This window comes from Tursiops truncatus, chromosome 2 (genome assembly GCF_011762595.2).
Source record: "Tursiops truncatus isolate mTurTru1 chromosome 2, mTurTru1.mat.Y, whole genome shotgun sequence".
NCBI lineage: Eukaryota > Metazoa > Chordata > Mammalia > Artiodactyla > Delphinidae > Tursiops > Tursiops truncatus.
Window position 1 is genome coordinate 57,597,475 of NC_047035.1, and position 21,545 is coordinate 57,619,019.

Below are 21,545 nucleotides of genomic sequence, written 5' to 3' on the forward strand. Positions count from 1 at the left end.
CCAAGAGAAAACTTAAAAAGTTAAACTCTGCTCTGAACTCTAGGAAAGCCATTTCTGCTCCTGACACTATATTTCAGGAGAAAATTTGTGTACGACAGGAACAGATTCACAGAGGCAATGCTCATTGTCCAATTTGTCTCCTTTTTGTCACCATAAACATTTATCCATGCATATATACACTTAACACACATGTAAACAGGATTCCTCTGGGCATTTGAGTCAAGAAACAGAGAATGAAGTCAGTTGCCCAAGGTCACAAACTAACTACATTTCCACTCAAACGTGTTACTTCTGTTTCCGTTGTGCATTGTGTGTGTCTGGGAGTAAGAGTGACTGCATGTGTGTGTGTATGTGTGTGTGTGTGTGTGTGTGTGTGTGTACCCACAGGTTTTAATTATGTCTAGTGTAGTTCGGCTCCTGAGCACAGATTCCAAGTGCCATCTAATGGCTGACATTCTGTAACCTCTCTGGACGGTTGGATATTTTTAACAGTCTAAGAGATGTGGAATGGTTAACAGATTAACCTACATTTCTCAAAGGCAGTTTTCTGGATTTTTTAGTTTTAACTAAATTTTAAAAAATTTAAACTACATATTGCTTTTAATGATAGACAACTACCAGAACTGTCAAGGAATAGAAATAAAATCTCTCAAGTTTGAGAGAATCTGAATTCAATTGCTAATAGCAATGCTACTAAAATATTTTTAATCGAACTTATTGCTTACACCAAGTACAGTGATACATTTACATGCATTTTCAAATTTTACAGTAATATTAATCCTTTGAGAATATGGAAGAGTAGAGTGGGAATTGGTTAAATTCACTCATCTCTGGGTTTGAACTCAGGCCTGCTAGGTTTGAGTACTACTGCTTAAATATGACTGTATTAACATATATTAGCCATCAAAAATATCTTACTCCTATTCATGCTGGTGCTAAATAAGATGTATGTTCTTCTTTGTTTATTCTGGAATTATATATATTTTTATCTCCAATGGAAAATTGGAGAAATGGGCACTTATAATGAAACATAAGGCCTTAAATTATTAAAACCTCTTTGCCCTTGCTCTCCAGAAAAACAATGAATCAATTTGGATTAATTACAATATGCCTACCTTGATACTTTCTGAAATTCCACTGGAAGAAGAGATCCCTTTCGGTCTTACACTGAAGCATAAAATTGCCGTAAAGCTGTTTAAATAGTTGTACTGCTCTCCCATAGAAGTGGTAGAAGTGGGTGCACTTCAGTCATGGAAGAACTAGTTCCAATATTATAAAGCAATTTGTGATCCCCTAAGGTTTTTGTACTACATAGATGTAAAATAATATTATTAGCTCCTACAATCATCACTTCACCATTCACACTTGAAGCAACTGAGGTTTCCACAAACCAGGCAATGTGCAAATTCTGTCATAGTAAAACATTTATTTGTTAAAGTGATATAGATTATTCAAGATTCTACAGTCTTAAATCATGGATGGCAATGTAACATGGATTGATACAGAACTCGATGCCAATGTAGGCTTTTTTCTTTCCTTCTTTAAAAGAAAATACTTGTAGGTCAGAAGAAAAAAAATTTTGGTTTTAAAAGGGGATTAACCATGGTCTGATAGAGCCAGTTCCGCGTCATCAGAGACTTCTGCTTCAGCTCCTGTGGACAATTTCTTCTAGGACACCAGTTCAACAATTAGCCTTTGTGAATTGAAACAGTTTTAAATTTTGTCTGGTAAAAATATCAGTGGCAAGTTTTTTCAGGAGAGAGAGAAGTGGTGCTCTTCAGATTAACTCCGGCCTCTGAAATGAAAGAAAAAGAAAAAGAAAAAAAAGAAGAAAGAAAACACACAGCTAATAAGATCACTGGGCTAGCAATCTAGAAGTTACTGAACTGTAAGCACCCAGGTAGGAGCTTATTGCCACAAAATACTAGATATATTTCTGGATACTATTTAGACATGCACATCAGCACTTAAAATGTTCCCTGGTAATTTCAAATTATTGAATATATTAAAAAAATCTCATTTTAGAAAGGAATCTAAATGTTTTAAGACTAAATAGTTATGCAAGTCAGAGCCAAATTGAGGAATGGCATTTTTCCTTGCTTTGATTTTCACATTTATATTCTCAAATTAAGAGAAAAAAAGTTACTTTATTCATTAATGCATGCTGTTCAGGCTTTAACAAATATTCACATTGGCTTTTTAAATATGAACATTTTAGATCAAATTTGTTCATCATATCTAAAACCTATGTGATCTCTACTTTTTTAATATATTCTTTTGGAAGCTTTGTATTATATTAAGGTTTTATAAAGTTTAATTATACATTTACTGATAGTGAAGACAATAAATTCATCTACATTAATTAGTTCTTCAACCACAGAACAAATAAAATAAATGTGAAAACTGACAATAACTCACAAGCAAAGGCATTTCATAGTTAACATGATTTTGAAAGAAAATCATATAAAAAACAATTTAAAAATATTTAAATAACAAACTGTGAAAATGTTTTTTCTCTAACATGGGTTCTCAGTACTCATGACTTTCAAATATGTGTATAAATTCTATACTTCAATAAGATAGAAAATAATTTTTGAGAAATATACAATTGCATAATATGAAATAGAAGTAATTTTTCTCCTTTCCATTCAAGAACAACTACATGTTTACAATTTGAGGGTTATAAAATGCATGGAACAAATGAAGGATGAAAAATAGCTTCTTAACTTCAAATATTCTACATCAAAGTGTTGATATAGGACCTATTTGGATAATTTTGTGTGGTAAGGGTAGGCAAAATACTATAGAGATATTTTACTTAAGAAAATATTTCAAAATAGTTAATCGGAATAAGTGAAGTTATTTTTGAGATAAACGATAATTTTTGAGAATTACTGAACAAAGAATTACTGGATGTTTGAAGATTGTTAATAGATAATGGATGTGTATCTGATTTTTAAAAAATAATTACTTGGAAACTACTGAAATATAGACATCACTAGCATACTTTACCTGGAATATTCATTCTAAGGAAAACATTACAAAAATCACTTTAAACTACAATGGGAAATAGCTAAATTCCTTGCTATTGGATTCACAGCACAGCTTATTTTGGTGAAATTGGTTATCAACAAGATTTTTATTTATTTTTGTATATCCAGTAATATGTTCCCTTTGATTAAAAAAAATGATTGTACTACACCAAATTTCATTTCAGGAAGTAGTAATATAGAAAAGACTAAATATACCTAGAAGAAAAATATTGTGGACAGTATAATTAGTTTGACTTTGGAAATAATAAATCATTCCAGAATAACAAACTTTCTTTTAATATCAAGTTAATGATTCTATAACATAGAATAACTATGACATAGTTTAAAGAGTTTTTGGTTCAATTTCACATTACATAATAACATTAACAAACTGTGGGATTATGGTTTATAAAAAACTTGTTATTTTTAAGATTAGGAAATAGCAATCGGTTTTGGGAACAATGGTGTGAATTTGTCTGCCCCGAATCTGCCATTATTGAAACGATGATGTAATATGAAGTTGAATAAAAATTTTATACGTAAGATTCAAAATAACACTTTTTACTTATCAATAAACAAGCATAATGATTCCATAAAGATCTAAATGTGGAACACAAAATTACAAGAGCATCACAAAGAAAAAACAAGATAGACTATAATAACTATGCTAAAATGTTATAAGAACTAAAAATAATGAATTTGTGGTAGGTTCAGGATGTTTTGTCAATGGTCCTCATTTGACAGTGAAAGGGTACCATGCAAAACACTGCACAATCTTATCAATGGTACTACAAATAAAAGGAGAAATTAAAGCTACGTCAACATTAGAGGAAGAAAAATATACCCCGACATTGAATGGATCTGGGAAATTGTTATTGTTCTTACTCTGAATGTAATTAAGACCCATGAGAGATTTTTTATCTTTATAGTTAGGATATCTAAAAAGAAGGAAATGATTTCTAAAGGTCATTGCTGACACTAGGGTTCTATATATTTTTTTTCTGATTTTCTGTAATGTTCAAATAAATACGTCAAAAAGTATGCTTTAATTATTATAAAAATAGTTAAATGTGTTCTACAATGTCTATTCTATTACTCATTATTATTTTTATTTACAATGTCTATTCTATTACTCTTATATTTTTTTTAATTTACTTGAAGGTAATATCATAGGTGGAAGAAACCCTACAGAGCCAAATATTTTATATTGGCCATTCTTGTTTGTACAGAAAACATTGGAAACATATCTGAATCATATACACACATTTGTTTTGCTGCTCAGCTTTTAGTTCATACGATTTCCAAACTGTGTTTTCCCATAGTTGTTTTAATATTGCTGTTTATTTCTAATCAACACTAACTCTTTATTCACTTATATATTAATAGTTTGTCTAAAAGAACTACTACTGTCACCTAGGAAACATTTTTTTTAATATATTAAAAATGTGTTTTAAGTTTTTTTGCTTATTTTATTGTGTATATACATAAGGAACATTTTGATCTCCATATAAGGCAATGGGCAATGTCCAAATGTTTGGAAAATATATTTTGCCACTGGGTGGAAAAAGACATGTGTGTTACCATCCTACAGGGAATATAAACTTAAACTAAAATTGTATAATCCTCCTTATCCCACTACCACCTCCCCACCAAAAAAATAAGAAGCTGTGAGCACAAGGAACCTCTGACAGCTCTCTACCTCACTTCATTCACAAGGTAAGGTACTGCTGACAGTGTGAAAAGCCATGAGAAGACTAGCACACAGGTCACAGTCTCTTCAAAGGGACATTACTGTTTGGTTGTGTTGACAGTTGTAGAAATGATAAGCCTGCTATTGCAGAAATCATTTATCAAATAACAAGAATAGTTGCACTGAAGTCATATGGTGACTTAAATCTGATAACAGAAATGTAGCAAGAAATTGGCTAATGAGTAAATGATGTATTACCACTAAATTTTGTTAACATTCTTCTTTGCCTGTGGATTTATTTTTCTAGCTAATGCTTGTAGAAAGAAAAAAAAAAATAGCCAAAGCATGGAGGGAAAGTTGCTATGACATTATGACATAATGTTTCAAAAAAGGAACTCAATAAAGACTCAGCATAAAATTTTAAAAACAGGTGACATATTCTACATATGCACATTCACTATGAAATCTAATACAAACATACATATGTACACATGAATTTACTACATACAGAAACGACAAATCACTGAAAGATTATGCACCAAATTATTAGTATTCGTATCTGGGTGGTGGGTTATGACATATTTACATTTATTTTTTTATTTTAAGCTATATTTTCCAAAGTTCTCTAATACTAATTACTTTGGGACAAAGAAAAATTGCTATTAGAAATCTTATGTACTTATCACATTGGCAAACCTTTTGCTATCTCAAGTAGCACACAAACTCCCAAGGAGATTACTTTTCTCTAAACTTGACTTCTAACACTGTGGTAAAATAAGGAAATAAACACAATAATATGTAACATGCCCCACAAAATATGAATACTTGGAGAATTGCTTTAATTGGTAATTGAAAGATGATCAGATTGATTCTCCTGCTTCCAAATCTTGATAGAACATTTAGAACCATTCTGGATCATGCTTCTGATAGGGGAAGCTTGACTTTTTAATTCCTTTCTAAGGATATTCTCTTTCAGAACATCCAGGTGTCCAAAGTTATATGATAAATTAACGTTTTCAAATCAAAGACAGAGGGAGACAGGGAGGGAAGAAAGAAAGAAGAAAGAAAGGGAGAGAGGGAGAGAAAGAAAGGGAAGGTGGTAGAGAAAAAAGGCACCTTCGTGCAGGTCCGTTCAATTCTATTAACATCAAGTACGTGCCCGACTCTGTGCTATTGATTGTTTCTAGTGAGCCATCTGTTTGTTTTTTTGCAACATAAGAATGGGACCCTAAATTCAGTAAAGAAATGATGAAAAACATTTTGTTTGATTTGGGGATAGAATTCTTTAGGGGAAACCCAGAACGATGGTCCAAGTTATTGTTATCTTTTAAATAAGAAATGGTTAAAAAAAAAAAGATCCTTATTTTTACTATCAACAAATAAATCAATGGCTTTTTCTAAGAACCTTTAAAAGCAGAATATTTTTTCTGTGCCAAATCTTAAGCAAATGGCTGATGCATCCAGATGTTTGAACAGATTGCTAAAGTGTCATTCTGCTCTGGAAACACACTTTCTGATCCAATTAAAATGCAGGAATCAAATACTCATTTGAAACTTAAAAAAGAAAGAAAGAAAAGAAAACCAAGAAGAGTAATTGGTTGTTGACAAAAGGAATACCATGAACATTTCATGTGTTGTCTTTTGTTCCATTTTATAGCGGCTTCATTCATTTCATATACATGAAACACTTCTGTTCATCCACTTTCGGTGAGGCCTAATATATTACCTCAGCTTCTATTAGAATGTGGAGCTCAAGGATAGGAGTGAATATATTCTTATCAAGCTACTGTCTTCACGTTGGGAAATATTTGTAAAAATACATATGATATCATGCGTGACTACAAATGTGACTCCAAAGTTACACTAGTATTCCCTTTATTCTTACAATGTGAATCAGAAATATTTGGTTAACCAGAAATATGTCTAAATTTAGGAACTGGAAATTCACTTAACCAAACTGAACTTCACTGTTTACCACTGAGCATTGAGTAAGTTTTAATGGAAAATTTCAACAAGTTACATAAACTAGCAAAATAAAAATTAAAAATTCATTTATAAAAGAATATACCCACTTAAGTGCCAAAGCATGTGACAGGTAACAAGAATCTCACCTGTGTCTCCTGGACAGTCTGGTCAACATTAGTCAGCAAAGCATCTGGGAATAAAATTTTCAGTGTCATGAACAATTCATTTTTTATGAAACAGACCTTAAAATACTTCTCACTGAAACCTTGATAAGATTCATCTTAACAAAGAGTTATCTGCACATTTTTTTGGATAACAACTTACCAGTTATTGGGTTAATTGCAATTGATTTTATAATACTTCATAGTTCTCTATGGCTATTTCCCGATACATAATATTCTAAATGCAGAATTTTTAAAAATATTGTTCTAGTTACTAAAATGAGTAGTTATCAATATGGAACACACGTTTCCTGCAAGAGTTCAATAAGAGAATCAGGCTTCTATTCATTTTCCTTACTCAAAGTTAACATTTCGACCACAGAGTTGCATATGATTAACATGGAAAGATACATCAAGGAAAAACAATCCAAAGCAGGAAATGTGGTTTTACCATATTCACCACGCAAAGTATAAAATAATAATTTACAATATAAACCATTATTCAATAACCCCCAAGATAATAATAGCATGTTTTGCTGAATACCAGTTTATCCCTATATAAAACAGTAATGTTCTAAATGCAAACATTCTGCCTTCAAATGTTCATATGTATATTCCAATTGGCTATAAATGTTTAATATCATTAAATAGCCCTGTACAGTACACATTCTATTTCCTCCCAAATGTCCTATTTTAAAGCAAATACTCTAGTCATTAAGAAGGGACACAATTATAAGAAAAAATTAGGTGTCTCAGGAAAATGTCATTCTAAGGGTTCACAGGTGAGTGTGATGAGAACAGTACAAAATACTTTTTGATAAAACCTCCAGCATAAATATTCATATAAATTTACAATGACCTCTGGAGATTAGGTTTTACATGAAAGCAATAACAAGACATGTTCACATTATACAGAAAAAAATAATTAGGCAATTACATTATGGTAGAGCCCACATAGTATATTCCATAAGTCCCTTCACGTTGATGGTAACTTTAGATCCTAAATTTTGACTTTGAAATAGCTGAAAAAATCAGAAGACAGTGGTACACTGATTATTGTTATATTGAATATTTATGATATTTGATGAAATTGCAGATGCATTAATATTACCTTAAAGAGGTAATTTCATACTTTAATATACTCCCAGTTACAAACTGTTACTTTCTATGTCCCCCTTCAGATAACACCACGATTAGGAAGACTCGATCTCAGTAATACGTTTACCATTCTTTATTCTGTACTGCTAAAAGGATGGTTTCTGTTGCAAAAAAAGAACAAACAAACAACCTATCCCAAACCTGACAAAACTAATTGTATTTGTAATCCCAGCATGTATTTATCTAGCATGGGAGGGAAAGGACTGAGTAATCTGAAAGACAGAGCTCTGAAACAATTATATTTAAAATACCAGTCATTAATTTTGGTTATTTTCTCTTTCCTCTATGAAATTTTAAAAGTGAGATATTTTTTATCCATAAATTTACCTCAACTAACACTGAACTCACAAACACTATAAGGTAAATTGTCATTATGATTATTATGATTATTAGTGTTTTATTACCAATGGAGGAAGATAAGAAAAATCCTATTCCCATCCAATCCACCTCTGGGCTGAAGTCCTTTCCCCAAAACACATTACACACACTCACACACAGAAGCTTCCACATATGCTGTTGAAGTGGAAAGACTGGACTCTTCCTGAGACTCAAGGGAAGGCTGAGCAAGGGAAAGGGGGTACATAGTCTTCATTCTGTCTAAAAGAAATGAACACTGCTTGCTTATCATTATAAAATGTAGTTGGAATTCTGCCACACCGAGAAGAAAACGGGCTCGTATCTGAAGTCTTCTTTGGAAGAAACACCCCATTTACTTTCACAATTCTTGTACAAGAAGATGCTTTATGTTTTTGAAATTTTTTAAACTACTGGCATTTTAATGATTGTTTTTAACTTTATTATTATGAATAAACAGAGGGGGAAATACTAAAATTTAGGAAGTAAAAGGCTATTGATGTGAACTTTGTGCTAATTGTTTTATTAATTTTTTAGTTTTATAAATGAATATTAATTTCCTTACAGTAATATAAGCAAATAAAATAGTTAAAGTTTAGTTTGGAAGTACTTTTTGAGTGCTTTAAGGCAAAGCAGAAAATACTTCATGAAATAAAGAAGATTCCTGTAGACAATGGAAGACATATAATTTAAACAAATTCTTTAAATTCTTGTGGAGAAAGCATGTATCATTCAGGTAGTAAACTTGTTATGTCTATAGGTGGCTTACAATAGCTCAAAAACATATATTCTAAAACTTTTTTAGTGAACTATATCTGCAAAGTAGCTAAAATCAACTGTCTAAAAGCATAAAAAAGCTTACTGTGACCTCAACTTAACTAATACATTTAATGGTTAGAAAAAAAATGTAGAAAATGTGTTGTTCTCAGCAAAGGTGTTATTGTATCTAATTTAAATGATTGTATTTAATGTACCTCTGTGCTAATCTATTTGTAAACTAAAAATAAATAATATTCATCAAACCAAACTTCATTACTTCTTAGGATTTTGAGTCTACTTCAGATGCTTCACTATTCCTTTATGGAACTTATCTATTATATATACTTTTTTTTAAAAAGACCTACTTTAATAATAGTTTGACATTTTCAAATTGGGGGACAATTATCCAAAACAAAAAGTAACACAGAAATACATATAATTTTTAAAAAAGTTTGGAGTAAATATCTGTAAATATATTATTTGTCAGTTTGTTAGTGAACAAACGGAAACCATAGTGTAAAATGACTAAAAATTAAGAATAATTAAGAACAAGGAAGCAAAAACAATATATACAACCTATACACAGTCAGCAACAACAAACAGCAAAACCATATGCTTTGAATCACATATATGTAGTTGGTTAAATAAGGAATGTAAGAAATGACAGAAAGAGAAACAACAAGAGGGACAGAATTTCTTGCTTATAGTAATATAATATCTGGATCACAAATCTCCATTGTGCTAATTAATCAAAGTTCTTAATATTGAGCTTTCTTCCCTGGCTCCATTCACTTATTTATTCATCTATCCATTTGCTCATTCATTCATCTGAGTAACTACTGCATTTTGGATATTATACCAGGCACCTTTAATCACCCCCAACCTTCCCATAGATTTATCTTTCAGCCACTTCACACTGAAACTGCCCTGAGCAAAACATTTTTCATATACTTATCAACAACACCAAATAACATCTGACCCTCTTGATAGGCCAAGTTTTGTTCACATATTTTGTTCAAGCCTTCTTAACACCTGTAGAACAAGTGTTCAAGCATTTGGTTAATTCACCCTAAAAAGAGTCTTGTAAAAGCAATAACAATTTAAATGGTTTAAATGGCTTTAGTCAAACAGAATAAAATTTCACATGATTAGATATTATGAGTTCTAAATGTTTATGAGAAATAAAATATATTTAATTAAAGTTTCATTAGAAGCATAAGCAGGAAATTGATTTTTAAAAATCCAGGCAACTGGAAAATAGAACATAAGTTAATCAGTAGCTTGGAGTAGACACACTAAGCTGCTGCCTGTTCTGTGTGATTTCAGTGCCCCCTTGACCACAATGTTCATTGTGCCAGAGATTCCTTGTTTGGGGATTCATTTCTTTAAGTTTTGAAATCTTTTATATATTCAGGATATTTTAATACCATGCAGGTAAAAACTAGGAAGGTGAAAAATAATATGCCTTTGTCAATCAGCACTTCATGAAGAATTAAGTAACTGGTGTTAATTAAAAATGTTTAGTTGGGACTAGAGCATTATTACAGACATAGTGTTGAAAATACACTTCACTTTGAGCAATGCTTTGATTTTACAAAATAATACCACACATGTGATCTCATTTATTCTTTACAAGAACTATATACCAGGAAGGCTGATTATATTTTAGAAATGTGAAAGACAAACTTCAGAAAAAGAAGCAGGGCAGGAAAGGCATTTAGGAAACACCTAAGGTAATGAAAGCCCATTAGACAAATTTTTTCATGAGTTGCTCAGAAAGTCATCTCTAACTGCTTTAATCTAATCCACTTTTGAATGTCATTACGATAAATCATGTATAATATGTGCCTTGGTCAAGTTGAAATTAACTGAAAATTTTATAAATGCTTCCAACAAGAGGAAATTAAACCAATAACGGACATTCTTCACCTGTGTTTTAAATGGTATTTCAAGTAATCTGAAAGAGTTACTAAACTTTTACTGTGTGTTTAACTTACTCCCAGGGAGTAATTTACATAAAGTCCGTATCTTATTATATTATGGCTAAAATTTTTTGTGCAACGTTCCCACATGAACCTTATTCTCAAAAAAAACCCCCCAAAATAAAACAATAACAAAAAACCCCCAAAGTCCTGTTTACTGATCTTTAATTAAACACCATTAAGTTACCATATAATATTGTAAAAAATTTCAGCAAGTAGATAGAACATTTCTCTATAGACCTTGATTTCAGTGACTGTCCAAGAATGTCATATTATCAAGGAGCAATATTACGGTCTGACTAAATTAAAAATCCTTTTTTAAATGACATATTCCCACTAAGCTGTATAATTTCTAATTAAATTTCATCACAAGTTTTGGTTCAAATAATAAATACATTTACTCAGAGAGAAACATTCAAATTCAGAATTACAGAGCAGAAGGCAAAAATGAAACTACTATCTGGTTAATGAGCAATGACTTTATATTGCTTATAAATGTAATAAGAACTCTATTAGAAGATTTTTATTTAACTTGGTGATAAAAATAAATATTCCTTTGATAAAGGCAGTTTTGTATTTTTGTTTCCCTATTTAACTTGCATTAAGAAAAATATAAAGCTCATTTGGTCACCAAATGTGTACTGAATGAATGAAAACACCTTCATAAGCCCAGGCAGATGCATATGACTTAAAACTGGCCTGTGACTTAAAACTGAATTGGCATTTTTTGCCAAATGAAAAATCAATTGCATTTTCTTCTGCTTCCCACTGAAAAAGCTGTGTCATAGATGAGAAATATCTTAGACCCATTAAGGCACCTGAACCAAGAATGTTGATTAGAAGGGTACTTATTTTAACACTGTCTGGGTATACTTGACTATTTTATTTTAAACAACATGACAACACAGAGCTGTTCTCTAAAATATTTGCCTAAAAACAAACACCACTGTCGTTGAAAGAAAATATACAATCTACTCATTGAAAAATACCAATCATCCATAGGTGGTACTTTGTAAGACTGGAGGAAATATCATTATTTATGCAAGACTTTTTTTTTCATATGATAACTTTTATTTTGTGGTCTGCTATTGCAGAACCTGGTAGCTGGTCCTAGAATGGGGAAGGCACTGCTGTCATGCTTTTTCCCTAAACAATTTTATATGTATGACCTTCATATATACATGGATATATATGAAGTTACTTCATATATATCCATGTATATATGAAGTAACTATACCCTAGAGGGTTTATATGCCATGGCTCTGTTAGCCATGAATCAGAGAGATAAGACTGGGATTTCAAATTCCAATTTCCTATGTGAGTTCTCAAAATAATTTTTTCATTAAAAAGAAATAATAGGTTACACAGTGCTTTCCAATATCCACTCAGAATTTGAAAGAGTTGCTTTTCCACTATGCCCATCAGAACTGTTGGACTGAATTAACATCGCATTCATAGACATGCTTCTTTTAGAAAACAGTCCGCATGTGTTCGGTGAGTTAATATAATAATAGCATTCCTTTAATTCTCCATTCAGGGAGTACCTGTGCCTTGCTCTGGATCTCTCAGCAGGCAAAGTGAGAAACTTACTTGGCTTTGAATGTGCTCTTTTAGATGTGGGTCCCTCTGTGCCAGAATCAGGAGGTCGACTAGCTAACTGCAAGGCAGTTGAGTTGTTCCTGTTAGTGTTTTGGGTCTCAACATTTGTGACAGCTTCACTCTGTGGTTCGGTACTTGGCTTCGTGCCAGTCTTTCTTTTCTGCTTTTGGGACACAGAAGTACTTGAAGTCCAGGTAGGAGGCAAAGCAGAGGTAGTGGTAGAGGAGTCCTGACTTGAACAAGTTTCTGAACATTGTATCACATTGTCATTGGCAACTTTAAAACACTGGGCATTCTCTTCGTGTCCCACAGCTTGTTTGGACATGGACTGGGGCAGCGTCACACTGCAGCCTTGTATTTGAGCCCCATTAGTTTGAGAGCAGACGTTGCTGACCTTGGTGACCTTGTGTTGTCCATTATTGTTACAAACCTTATACCGGATCATTAGAATGATGATGAAAACCAGCACAGAGGCTACGATGATTCCACCAATAATAATAATCATGGTGCCTCCCAAAAACTGGGACTGCATGAAATGGCACCGCACATAATCGTCTTCCGTAGTAAACTGGATGCAACCCACGACTCTTGTGGCAGTGAGGGAAGTAATGCCATCATCATATATTGCCAAGACACATAAGTCATACATAGTTCCAGCAGCCAGGTTGTTGACAAGAAAAGTTTTGCTCGTAGGAGGTATCATTCTGAGGGACAATGGAATTTGTGTTAATATTAAAAACAAAACAAAACAGATACACACACAGTCATTATGACTTTAGTTCTGTTTCATTTTAGTACTCATTAAGATAAGCACGTTTATAACATATGAAATGAGAAAATGATCTAATCTTATATTTACCCAGTTAAAATGGCTAAAAGTAATTGTTGGATTCTGCATCATATTAATGGTGCCTGCACTATGTCTTGACAAGCTTACTAATTACATTGCTTGGCAAAGCAGAATTCCTAATAAAAGCCACTGCTAAAAAAATCATTTATGACAAATTACTTTTGAAAGGCGTGACTGTGACATTATCTGACTACTAAACAAATCCATTTAGCACTTACAACACCTCTGTGACTAAAAGCCAATTTGAAGGAAGGGAAAACACTGACAATCACATTAGAAACCAGAATGGAAATGAAATTCAGAGTATTTCTTTTTCAAATCAGTTATAAGCTACTATGGAATGGTACCCATTAAATCTATCTTTAATAACTAAGATAATTACTAAGATTAAAGTACTTTATTTACAGATCTCAACCCTCTCTTATGTCTTCAACACTTGGTTCCCAGTATGCTTTTATCTATAAATGAGGTTGATGCGTAATATTATCCTAGAATCATGAACAGGGCAAAGCTGTTGACCAGAGCATAAATCCCTTATTCTCCCCATTGTGGGCTGATGAAATTACTTTCACAACATAGTCTGTAAAGTTTGATAAGAGTTTAAGACACCTCTGAATCCACTGTATCACTAAAGTCTTCTGTGGCTCCTATTCACTACCTTGTTCTACTCAGTAGCAACCATATATGACTAAGATTTAATTTGGAAAATAGGCTTGAAACTCTCTTTTTTCTCTGAAAGAGTTTTAGAAATTTCAAGACTTGGCAATGCTAATCTATTATATAACCTAAATAATGTGTTCTAAATGTACCAAGAAACTTTTAGGCTCGAGTATGTATTGTGGTTGAGATCACTACCATTTAGTGAGTGCATAAGAAATGCCAGGCATTACTAAGCACTTTATATGCATTATGATTTCATTTTTACAATGACTTATGAGGTAGGCATTATCACCATTTTACACATGACAAACATTAAGGTCAGGAATTCAAGCAATTTCCTCAGGGTCATAAGAGAATTTACTTGTCATGGAAGGATTAAAATCTTGGAATTTGGAAAATAGAAACTGACCTATTTTACAGAGCTAACGTTTAAAGTATATAGAATGTCTAGTACCTACAGGAAAGTAAGGGGTAGGGGTAGATGCTCATCTTTGACAACGGGTTAAATAATCCATAGCCTAAGTGAAAAGCTGAGTATGACAACAGCAAACTACTATATGCTAATATACACGCATCGCAGTCTACATCCCCATACATTTAGTGATGAGAGGAATATTAGAAACCATTTACTCTAATCTCTTCCTTTTAAAGATGAGAAAATTAAAACTCAGCCAAGTAGAACCTTGCCCAGCATCGGTCACATGGTTAGCTAGGTCAGTTTTGTATCCAGCCCAAGCTTATTTTTAAAAAAAATTTCTCTCATTTCCATACATGAGCAAAAATCAAATTATCTTCAAGAATTCATCTGGATATATAAAATCTGATTTTACCTTATTTCAGAAAAGCTGAAAGGCAAAATATATATATTTGTATATATATATATATACATATATATATATATATATATATACGTATACACATGTATATTTCAAAGCCATGATTTTACATCATTTCCTAGGAGTAACAATAGTCTATCATGAGTAAAATTATATGGAGAGGTAAAAATGTATATTTCCAACTGAAAATTGGACAAGATGTGACTATAAATCAATGAGGCTGAACTTTAGAAAAACATACCAGAAATTCTTTAGTCAGATGCAAATTCTCCACAAATATCCTTACCCAGAGATTACACATTTAACTCCACTGATACTTTCACTGCTCAAAATACTTATAAACTTTCTCTTTGGAACTGTCTTAAGAACCAGTGTATATGAGACAACACACACACACACATAACTCAATCACTCAAAAAATCAGTCTCATTATTTTATAGTTACATCCTATTTTTGACCAAAAATGGCAATACCCATCTTGATCACCCACCTTATTCACAAGACTTGGCTCCAAATGGCTTTTGCTTGTTTCCAAAATTCAAATTCACCCTCAAAAGACGAAGATTTGCCACCACTGAGGATATTCAAAATAGTATGACGAAGGTTCTAAAGATAATTCCAAAAATGCTTTGAGCAATGGCAGCATTATTGGGATAATAGTATAGCCTCCCAATGTGACTTCCTTGAAGGAAAGAACACTCATGTGGATGTGTAAGTTCTGGTATGTTTTTGAATTTTTAAGATAAATCAATCTTGTTCTCTGATAGTCACATCTCTTAGATGAGGGGGAAAAAGTAAGTAAGCATAATATTAAATATAAATTTGAACTCTCTGAAAATAACAGCATTCAAAATATTTTTCCACATGTATTCACCTTTCACAAGCCTTACATTATATACTTTAAAAAAGTGGAGTACTTTAATTACAACACAGAGTAGCACTGCTGATTGAAAAAAATCAGTAGTAGATTATCAAGTCCTACACTAAGAGGCACAGCAAGTACAAAAATTTGCTTAATTTTTCTTACCTGTAAACAAGGGTGTCATCATAAGTACCATTGTACTGGATTTGAAACATACGTATTCCCGGGATATTTCTTTGAAAATTAAATTTAAGCAGTGCCGTAGATGATGTTGCTTCTGCCACCACAATTTTATCTTGACTGATTTTAGTATCACCATTACTAGTGCTTGCATTAGAACCTGACTTAGTAGAAGTTGAGATATCTGAAGAACCAGGATCAGGCTCATGGATATGGTTCGTACTGTTTAGTAAGTGAGGGAGCTTAATTATATGAAGATCCACCATTTGTGTTGCTTCCCCAGCAGGATTGGAAGCAATGCAGGTAAAAGCTCCTGTATCCTTAATAGTTGTTATAAGAATGTCAAGTGTTCCATTATCATACACCAGAGATCTTGTTGCATTTGAAATAAGCTTCCCTTCAGGAGAAATCCAGTGAATTGCAGGTTCGGGGTCTCCCCTGGCTTTGCACCTCAGGGTTGCCCTCTGACCCTCCAGGACTCTCATCTCATGTGTATGACGAGTAATGAGAGGAGGCTCACACAAAAACTCTTCCTCAGGAATTGACCAAAAATAGCGGCCAGTTAAAAGTGCTGGGGAAGCACAGGTCTCCAGGTCATCTTCTCTGGACAGACGCCTCAACCACAGCAATTCACAGTTGCAATGCAAAGGGTTTCCACCAAAACTTAATGCAAAAGTAGATGGGCTTATGATTCCTGAGGTTGCTAGGACCTGGGCTCGCTGAAAGAGAGGGTCAGGTGGTAGCTTCTGTAATTTATTTGATGTTACATCTAGCCGAGTCATCTTGTGCAAGTGGGAGAAAGTCCCCTTAGGAATGTTATCAATCATATTGTGATCCAAACTGAGGGTGTGCAAGCTAACCATCTTCTCAACAGCATCCCATGGTATTGTTTCTAAATTATTATAGGACAGATCCAGCTCCTCGAGGGCAAAGACATCATCAAATGCTGTAGAAGAAATTAAAGTCAGCTGATTGTTGTTCAGTATCAAATGATGGAGATTGGAAAGCCCACTGAACATATCATTTGTAATTTTAGTCAATCTGTTGCTATTCAAATGCAATGCCCTCAGATTCCGTAAGTCAGCAAAAGCATGAGGTGTAATAAAACTTATTGTATTCCTGGATAGAGTCAGGTCCACCAAGCTGGTCATATTGGCAAAATCTTTCCTTTTAATATTTGTAACAAAATTGTCTGCCAAACGCAGTTCCACAGTTCTTCTGTCAATGTTTGGTGGCACAAACAAAAGCCCTTTCTTGGCACAAAGGGTTGCAAGATTAGGAGACAAAATCTGACAGACACAACGCTTTGGACAGATCTGAGCTTTCACTGCTATGCCAATGAAAAACAGATAAAAAAGAAATTTTTCCATTGTAGATCAGTTTTAAGAGCCTGTAAGAGAAGACACAAAATATAGTGTTAGCATCCAGTCATTTGAGTGAAGTTCATATTCCTACTAAAATAATCTTTTTTATGCAAATTAGAATATAGAACCAATTTATTCACTTGCTTATTTAACCAAATATAAAATATTAACTCTGTATTGTCTGTGTAGTAGACCCTAGGATAAAAAAAATATACCATTCATGACCTCATGAGATTTAAAATCAACTGGTGAAAACAAAGAAGTCAACAGATTATTATAATTCTGTCAATTAAGTGCTATTTTTGAAATATGTCCAGGGCACTCCCTGGGTTCACAAAAAAGAGACATTCAGCCCAGACTGGAGGGTGGGAGCTCAGGAAAATTTCCACTAAACCTCCAAAAGACATCTTGTAAATTCAAAAGCTTAGACATATTTAGAGATTTGCAAGTATTTCAATTTACTAGTCTGAGCATAAACAAAAAGAGACAATATTTGTATTTGTTAACCTTGTGGCAAGATACTTGAAAGTAATTAATTGTTAATTAAATTTTATTCATCTTTACGAACTATCTTGAATATAGTACAACCTCCACATCCTAGCTGCAAATACAGGATCCTGTTCTCAAATATAAAAAAGGCTGAAAATTTACCACAAATGCTCTGAGCTCCTTAACTATTAGAATGTTTCATGTGATATAATGTGGATTTTTGAAGATAATTTATGGAAAGCAGTCATCAAAATACTTGACAGTGAGTCCAAGATGTCATATTCCATTTTCCTTTTCTGAAAAAAACTTAGTGCACTTGTATTTATTCAAATTTATTTTTAAAAAACTTGACAGTTTCATTTCTATCTTGATCTTAAGTATTTGCTCTTGAAAATAATCATCAAAAATAACAATACTGGGCTTCCCTGGTGGCGCAGTGGTTGAGAGTCCGCCTGCTGATACAGGGGACACAGGTTTGCGCCCTGGTCCGGGAGGATCCCACATGCCGCGGAGCGGCTGGGCCCGTTGAGCCACGGCCGCTGAGCTTGCGCGTCTGGAGCCTGTGCTCCACAACGGGAGAAGCCACAACGGTGAGAGGCCCGCGTACAGAAAAATAAATAAATAAATAACAATACTAACGCATACATGATTAAAATTCTCAAAAAGTACGTGTAATTTTAAACACCAAAAGGGAAAACAGCTGCAGAAAATCACTTAAATGTTTAATTGATGAAAATATGAAATACATAATTATTCTAGAAATGATGCACCTAGTTTTCTAAATAAAACCTATTCTTATAGGTTTGATTTATTTTATGCCTATTTTATGTCATATTAAATGTGGTTGTAATGAATATGAACTGTCATTCTCAGCAAATGAAATAGTCTTACTCTTCTGTTCATGACAGAATAACTAGTACTTAGCCTTTCAGTAATAAGCAAAATTTAAAAAAACAAACAAAAAAAAGAAACTGTACAAAAATATGTAAAATGTCTGTTTCAGACATTGGAGAAAAGGAAGCAGAGAACTGTGTTCCTTAAAAAGTGAATTAAAAAAAATGAACCCTATCATTGATCCCTAGAGTCACTTTCCAAACCACATCACAAGGAGGGAAAACAAGGCAAAGCATGAAGAGTCTTATTCAATTGAAGAGAACTGAGATCGGAGTGCAGAGTCTCAAGTGGCCTGACTTTATGGGGCAAAGTACCAGAAATGAGAGAGTTATCAAAAGAACACCAGTAATCTCTGTACATAGAGACAGAACAATAGATACTAAGTATACTGAAACACTGATGGGGAAAAAAGTGAACAAAAACTCAGTGACTTGTGGAAAAATATTAAAAAGTCAAACATACATATAATTGGAGTATTAGAAGAAAGCTGTAATGTAGAAATATATCTGAAGAAATAAAGGCAACTTCTTTTTTTCAAATTTGTGATAAAAAACAACCCGAAAAATCCAAGCTGAAAACAAGAAAAACCCACAAAGACACAACACAATCAAATTGCAGATAACCAAAGAAAGAGGAAAAACAATCTTAAGAGCAGTCCCTAAAATAGGACACATTACAAAAAGATATGGTGAACAAAATAAAAATAAAAATAATGCCTGACTCCTCACTGATTTCTCTTTGGGAATAAAGCAAGATGGAAGACAATGAGAAATCTCTTTAAAGAGCTTCCAGAAAAAGAAAGGCCTGCCAAACTGGGTGGGGGTTTATATATTCATAAATTATGAAAGTAAAATAAAAACATTTTGAGAGAAACAAACTGAAATTTTCATTACCAGAAGAACTTGAATCTTTATAGATGCATAAAAAGCAACAGAAATGGTATATCTGTGGGTAGGTATAAAATATTTCATTGTGTTTTAATATGTTTATAAATAGTACTCTGGTGTGGATATAAACAGTTACAAAAAACATTCACACCCTAACAATTAAATATGCTGGATAAGCTACAAATTATATATTTTTAAAAATAACAACATCATAATGCTGAAAATACAAATAAACTTAATGGAACTATATTCCACATAATGACAGTCCTTGATGAAAGAGAGGATATACAGAGGTGTCCCCCTTCTTCCCCCATCAACAGAAAAGTAAATAGAAGAACCCACCTGGCATAAATTGGGGTGAGGAGAAACCAGCCTAACTTTTAATAAACTTTTTAAAAAATATCTTATTGTTTTAGGGCAGTATTAGGTTTACAACAAAATTGAGAGGAAGGTACAGAGATTTCCCATATACCAACTACTCCCACACATGCAGAGCCTCCTCTATCATCTACACCCCTTACCAAAGTGGTACATTTGTTACAGCAGATGAATCTACTTTGGCGCATCATAATCACCTAACGTTCATAGCTTACATTAGGGTTCACTCTTGGTATTATACATTATATATGTCATTATATATGTCAATATATAATGACATATATTCACCATTTTGGAATCATACAGAGTATTTTCACTGCCCTAAAAATCCTCTGTGCTCTGCCTATTCATCTCTCCTCAGCCCTTCCCTGGCAATCACTGATCTTTTTACTGTCTCCATAGTTCTGTTTTTTCAAGAATGTCATAGAGCTGGAATCATACAGTATGTAGCTTTTTCAGATTGACTTCTTCCGTTTAATATGTTTTTAAGGTTCCTCCATGTCTTTTCAAGGCTTTGCAGCTCATTTCTTTTTAGCACAGAATAATGTTCCATTGTCTGGGTATACCACAGTTTATCTACTCACCTACTGAAGGACATCTTCGTTGTTCCCAAGTTTTGGCAATTATGAAAAAAGCTGCAATACACATCCATGTACAGGCTTTCGTGTGGACATGTATTTTTTACTCCTTTGGGTAAATACCAAGGAATGCAATTGCTGGATTGTATGGTAAAACATGTTTAGTTTTCTAAAAAACCATCAGAGTGGCTGCACCAGGAATGTGTGAGAGTTCCTATTGTACCACTTCTTCTTCAGCACTTGGTGTCAGTGTTACAGATTTTGGTCATTCTAATAGATGTGTAGTAGCATTTCATTGTTTTAATTTGCATTTCCCTGGCGACATATGATGTGGGATATCTCTTCATATTTTATTTGCCATCTGCATATCTTTTTTTGGTGAGGTGTCTGTGAAGGTCTTTGACCCATTTTTAATCATTTTTTAAATTACTGAGTTTTAAGAGTTCTTTGTATATTTTGGATAACAATCCTTTATCAGATTTGTCTTTTGCAAATCTGTTGTATGTAAAAAAGCACCACCACACCTGAAGTCATCTAGGTTTTCTCTTATGTCATCTTCTAGGAATTTTACAGTATTGTATTATTGTGATTCAGTTCACCACAGTTTCAAATGCTTTGAGAGCATGGTTGGGAGTTTCCTATTCAGTAAGACATGGATTTTAGCACTAGAGTGGTTTTGGAGCTTTATAACTCTGTTTCCAGCTTTTTTCTGGTTGCCAAGGAGAACTCCTTGATCTTTAATTTCACCTCTGGATTTCTTTGCTTTGCACTCTAACTGAGCTATCCTACAAGCTTTTCTCATCTCTTCAGTGCCATGCCAGGCATTCTGTGTTTGAAAGTCAGAAATACCTCTATAGGAGGAAAGTG

At 33.2% G+C, this 21,545-nt stretch overlaps 1 protein-coding gene across 1 annotated transcript; it reads right to left on the reverse strand.

The window, feature by feature from the left end:
* Positions 1–1,447: 1,447 nt before the first annotated feature.
* LRFN5 (leucine rich repeat and fibronectin type III domain containing 5) lies at positions 1,448–17,458 on the reverse strand. Its single transcript, XM_019924305.3, has 4 exons — positions 16,074–17,458; positions 12,692–13,404; positions 6,834–6,877; positions 1,448–1,795 (listed from the first exon to the last, which is right to left on the reverse strand). The coding sequence occupies exons 1-4, from the start codon at positions 17,456–17,458 to the stop codon at positions 1,778–1,780; spliced, it is 2,160 nt and encodes a 719-aa protein (XP_019779864.1). The 3' UTR covers positions 1,448–1,777.
* Positions 17,459–21,545: the final 4,087 nt, after the last annotated feature.

Excerpts from the sequence above, each read along its gene's own strand:
- LRFN5 (XM_019924305.3), bottom strand. The coding sequence starts at position 17,458 with ATGGAAAAATTTCTTTTTTATCTGTTTTTCATTGGCATAGCAGTGAAA. Across the intron at positions 13,405-16,073 it reads GATGACACCCTTGTTTACAG|AATGATACCTCCTACGAGCA; the intron begins GTAAGAAAAATT and ends ATTGTCCCTCAG. Across the intron at positions 6,878-12,691 it reads AAGAGCACATTCAAAGCCAA|ATGCTTTGCTGACTAATGTT; the intron begins GTAAGTTTCTCA and ends TTTTATTCCCAG.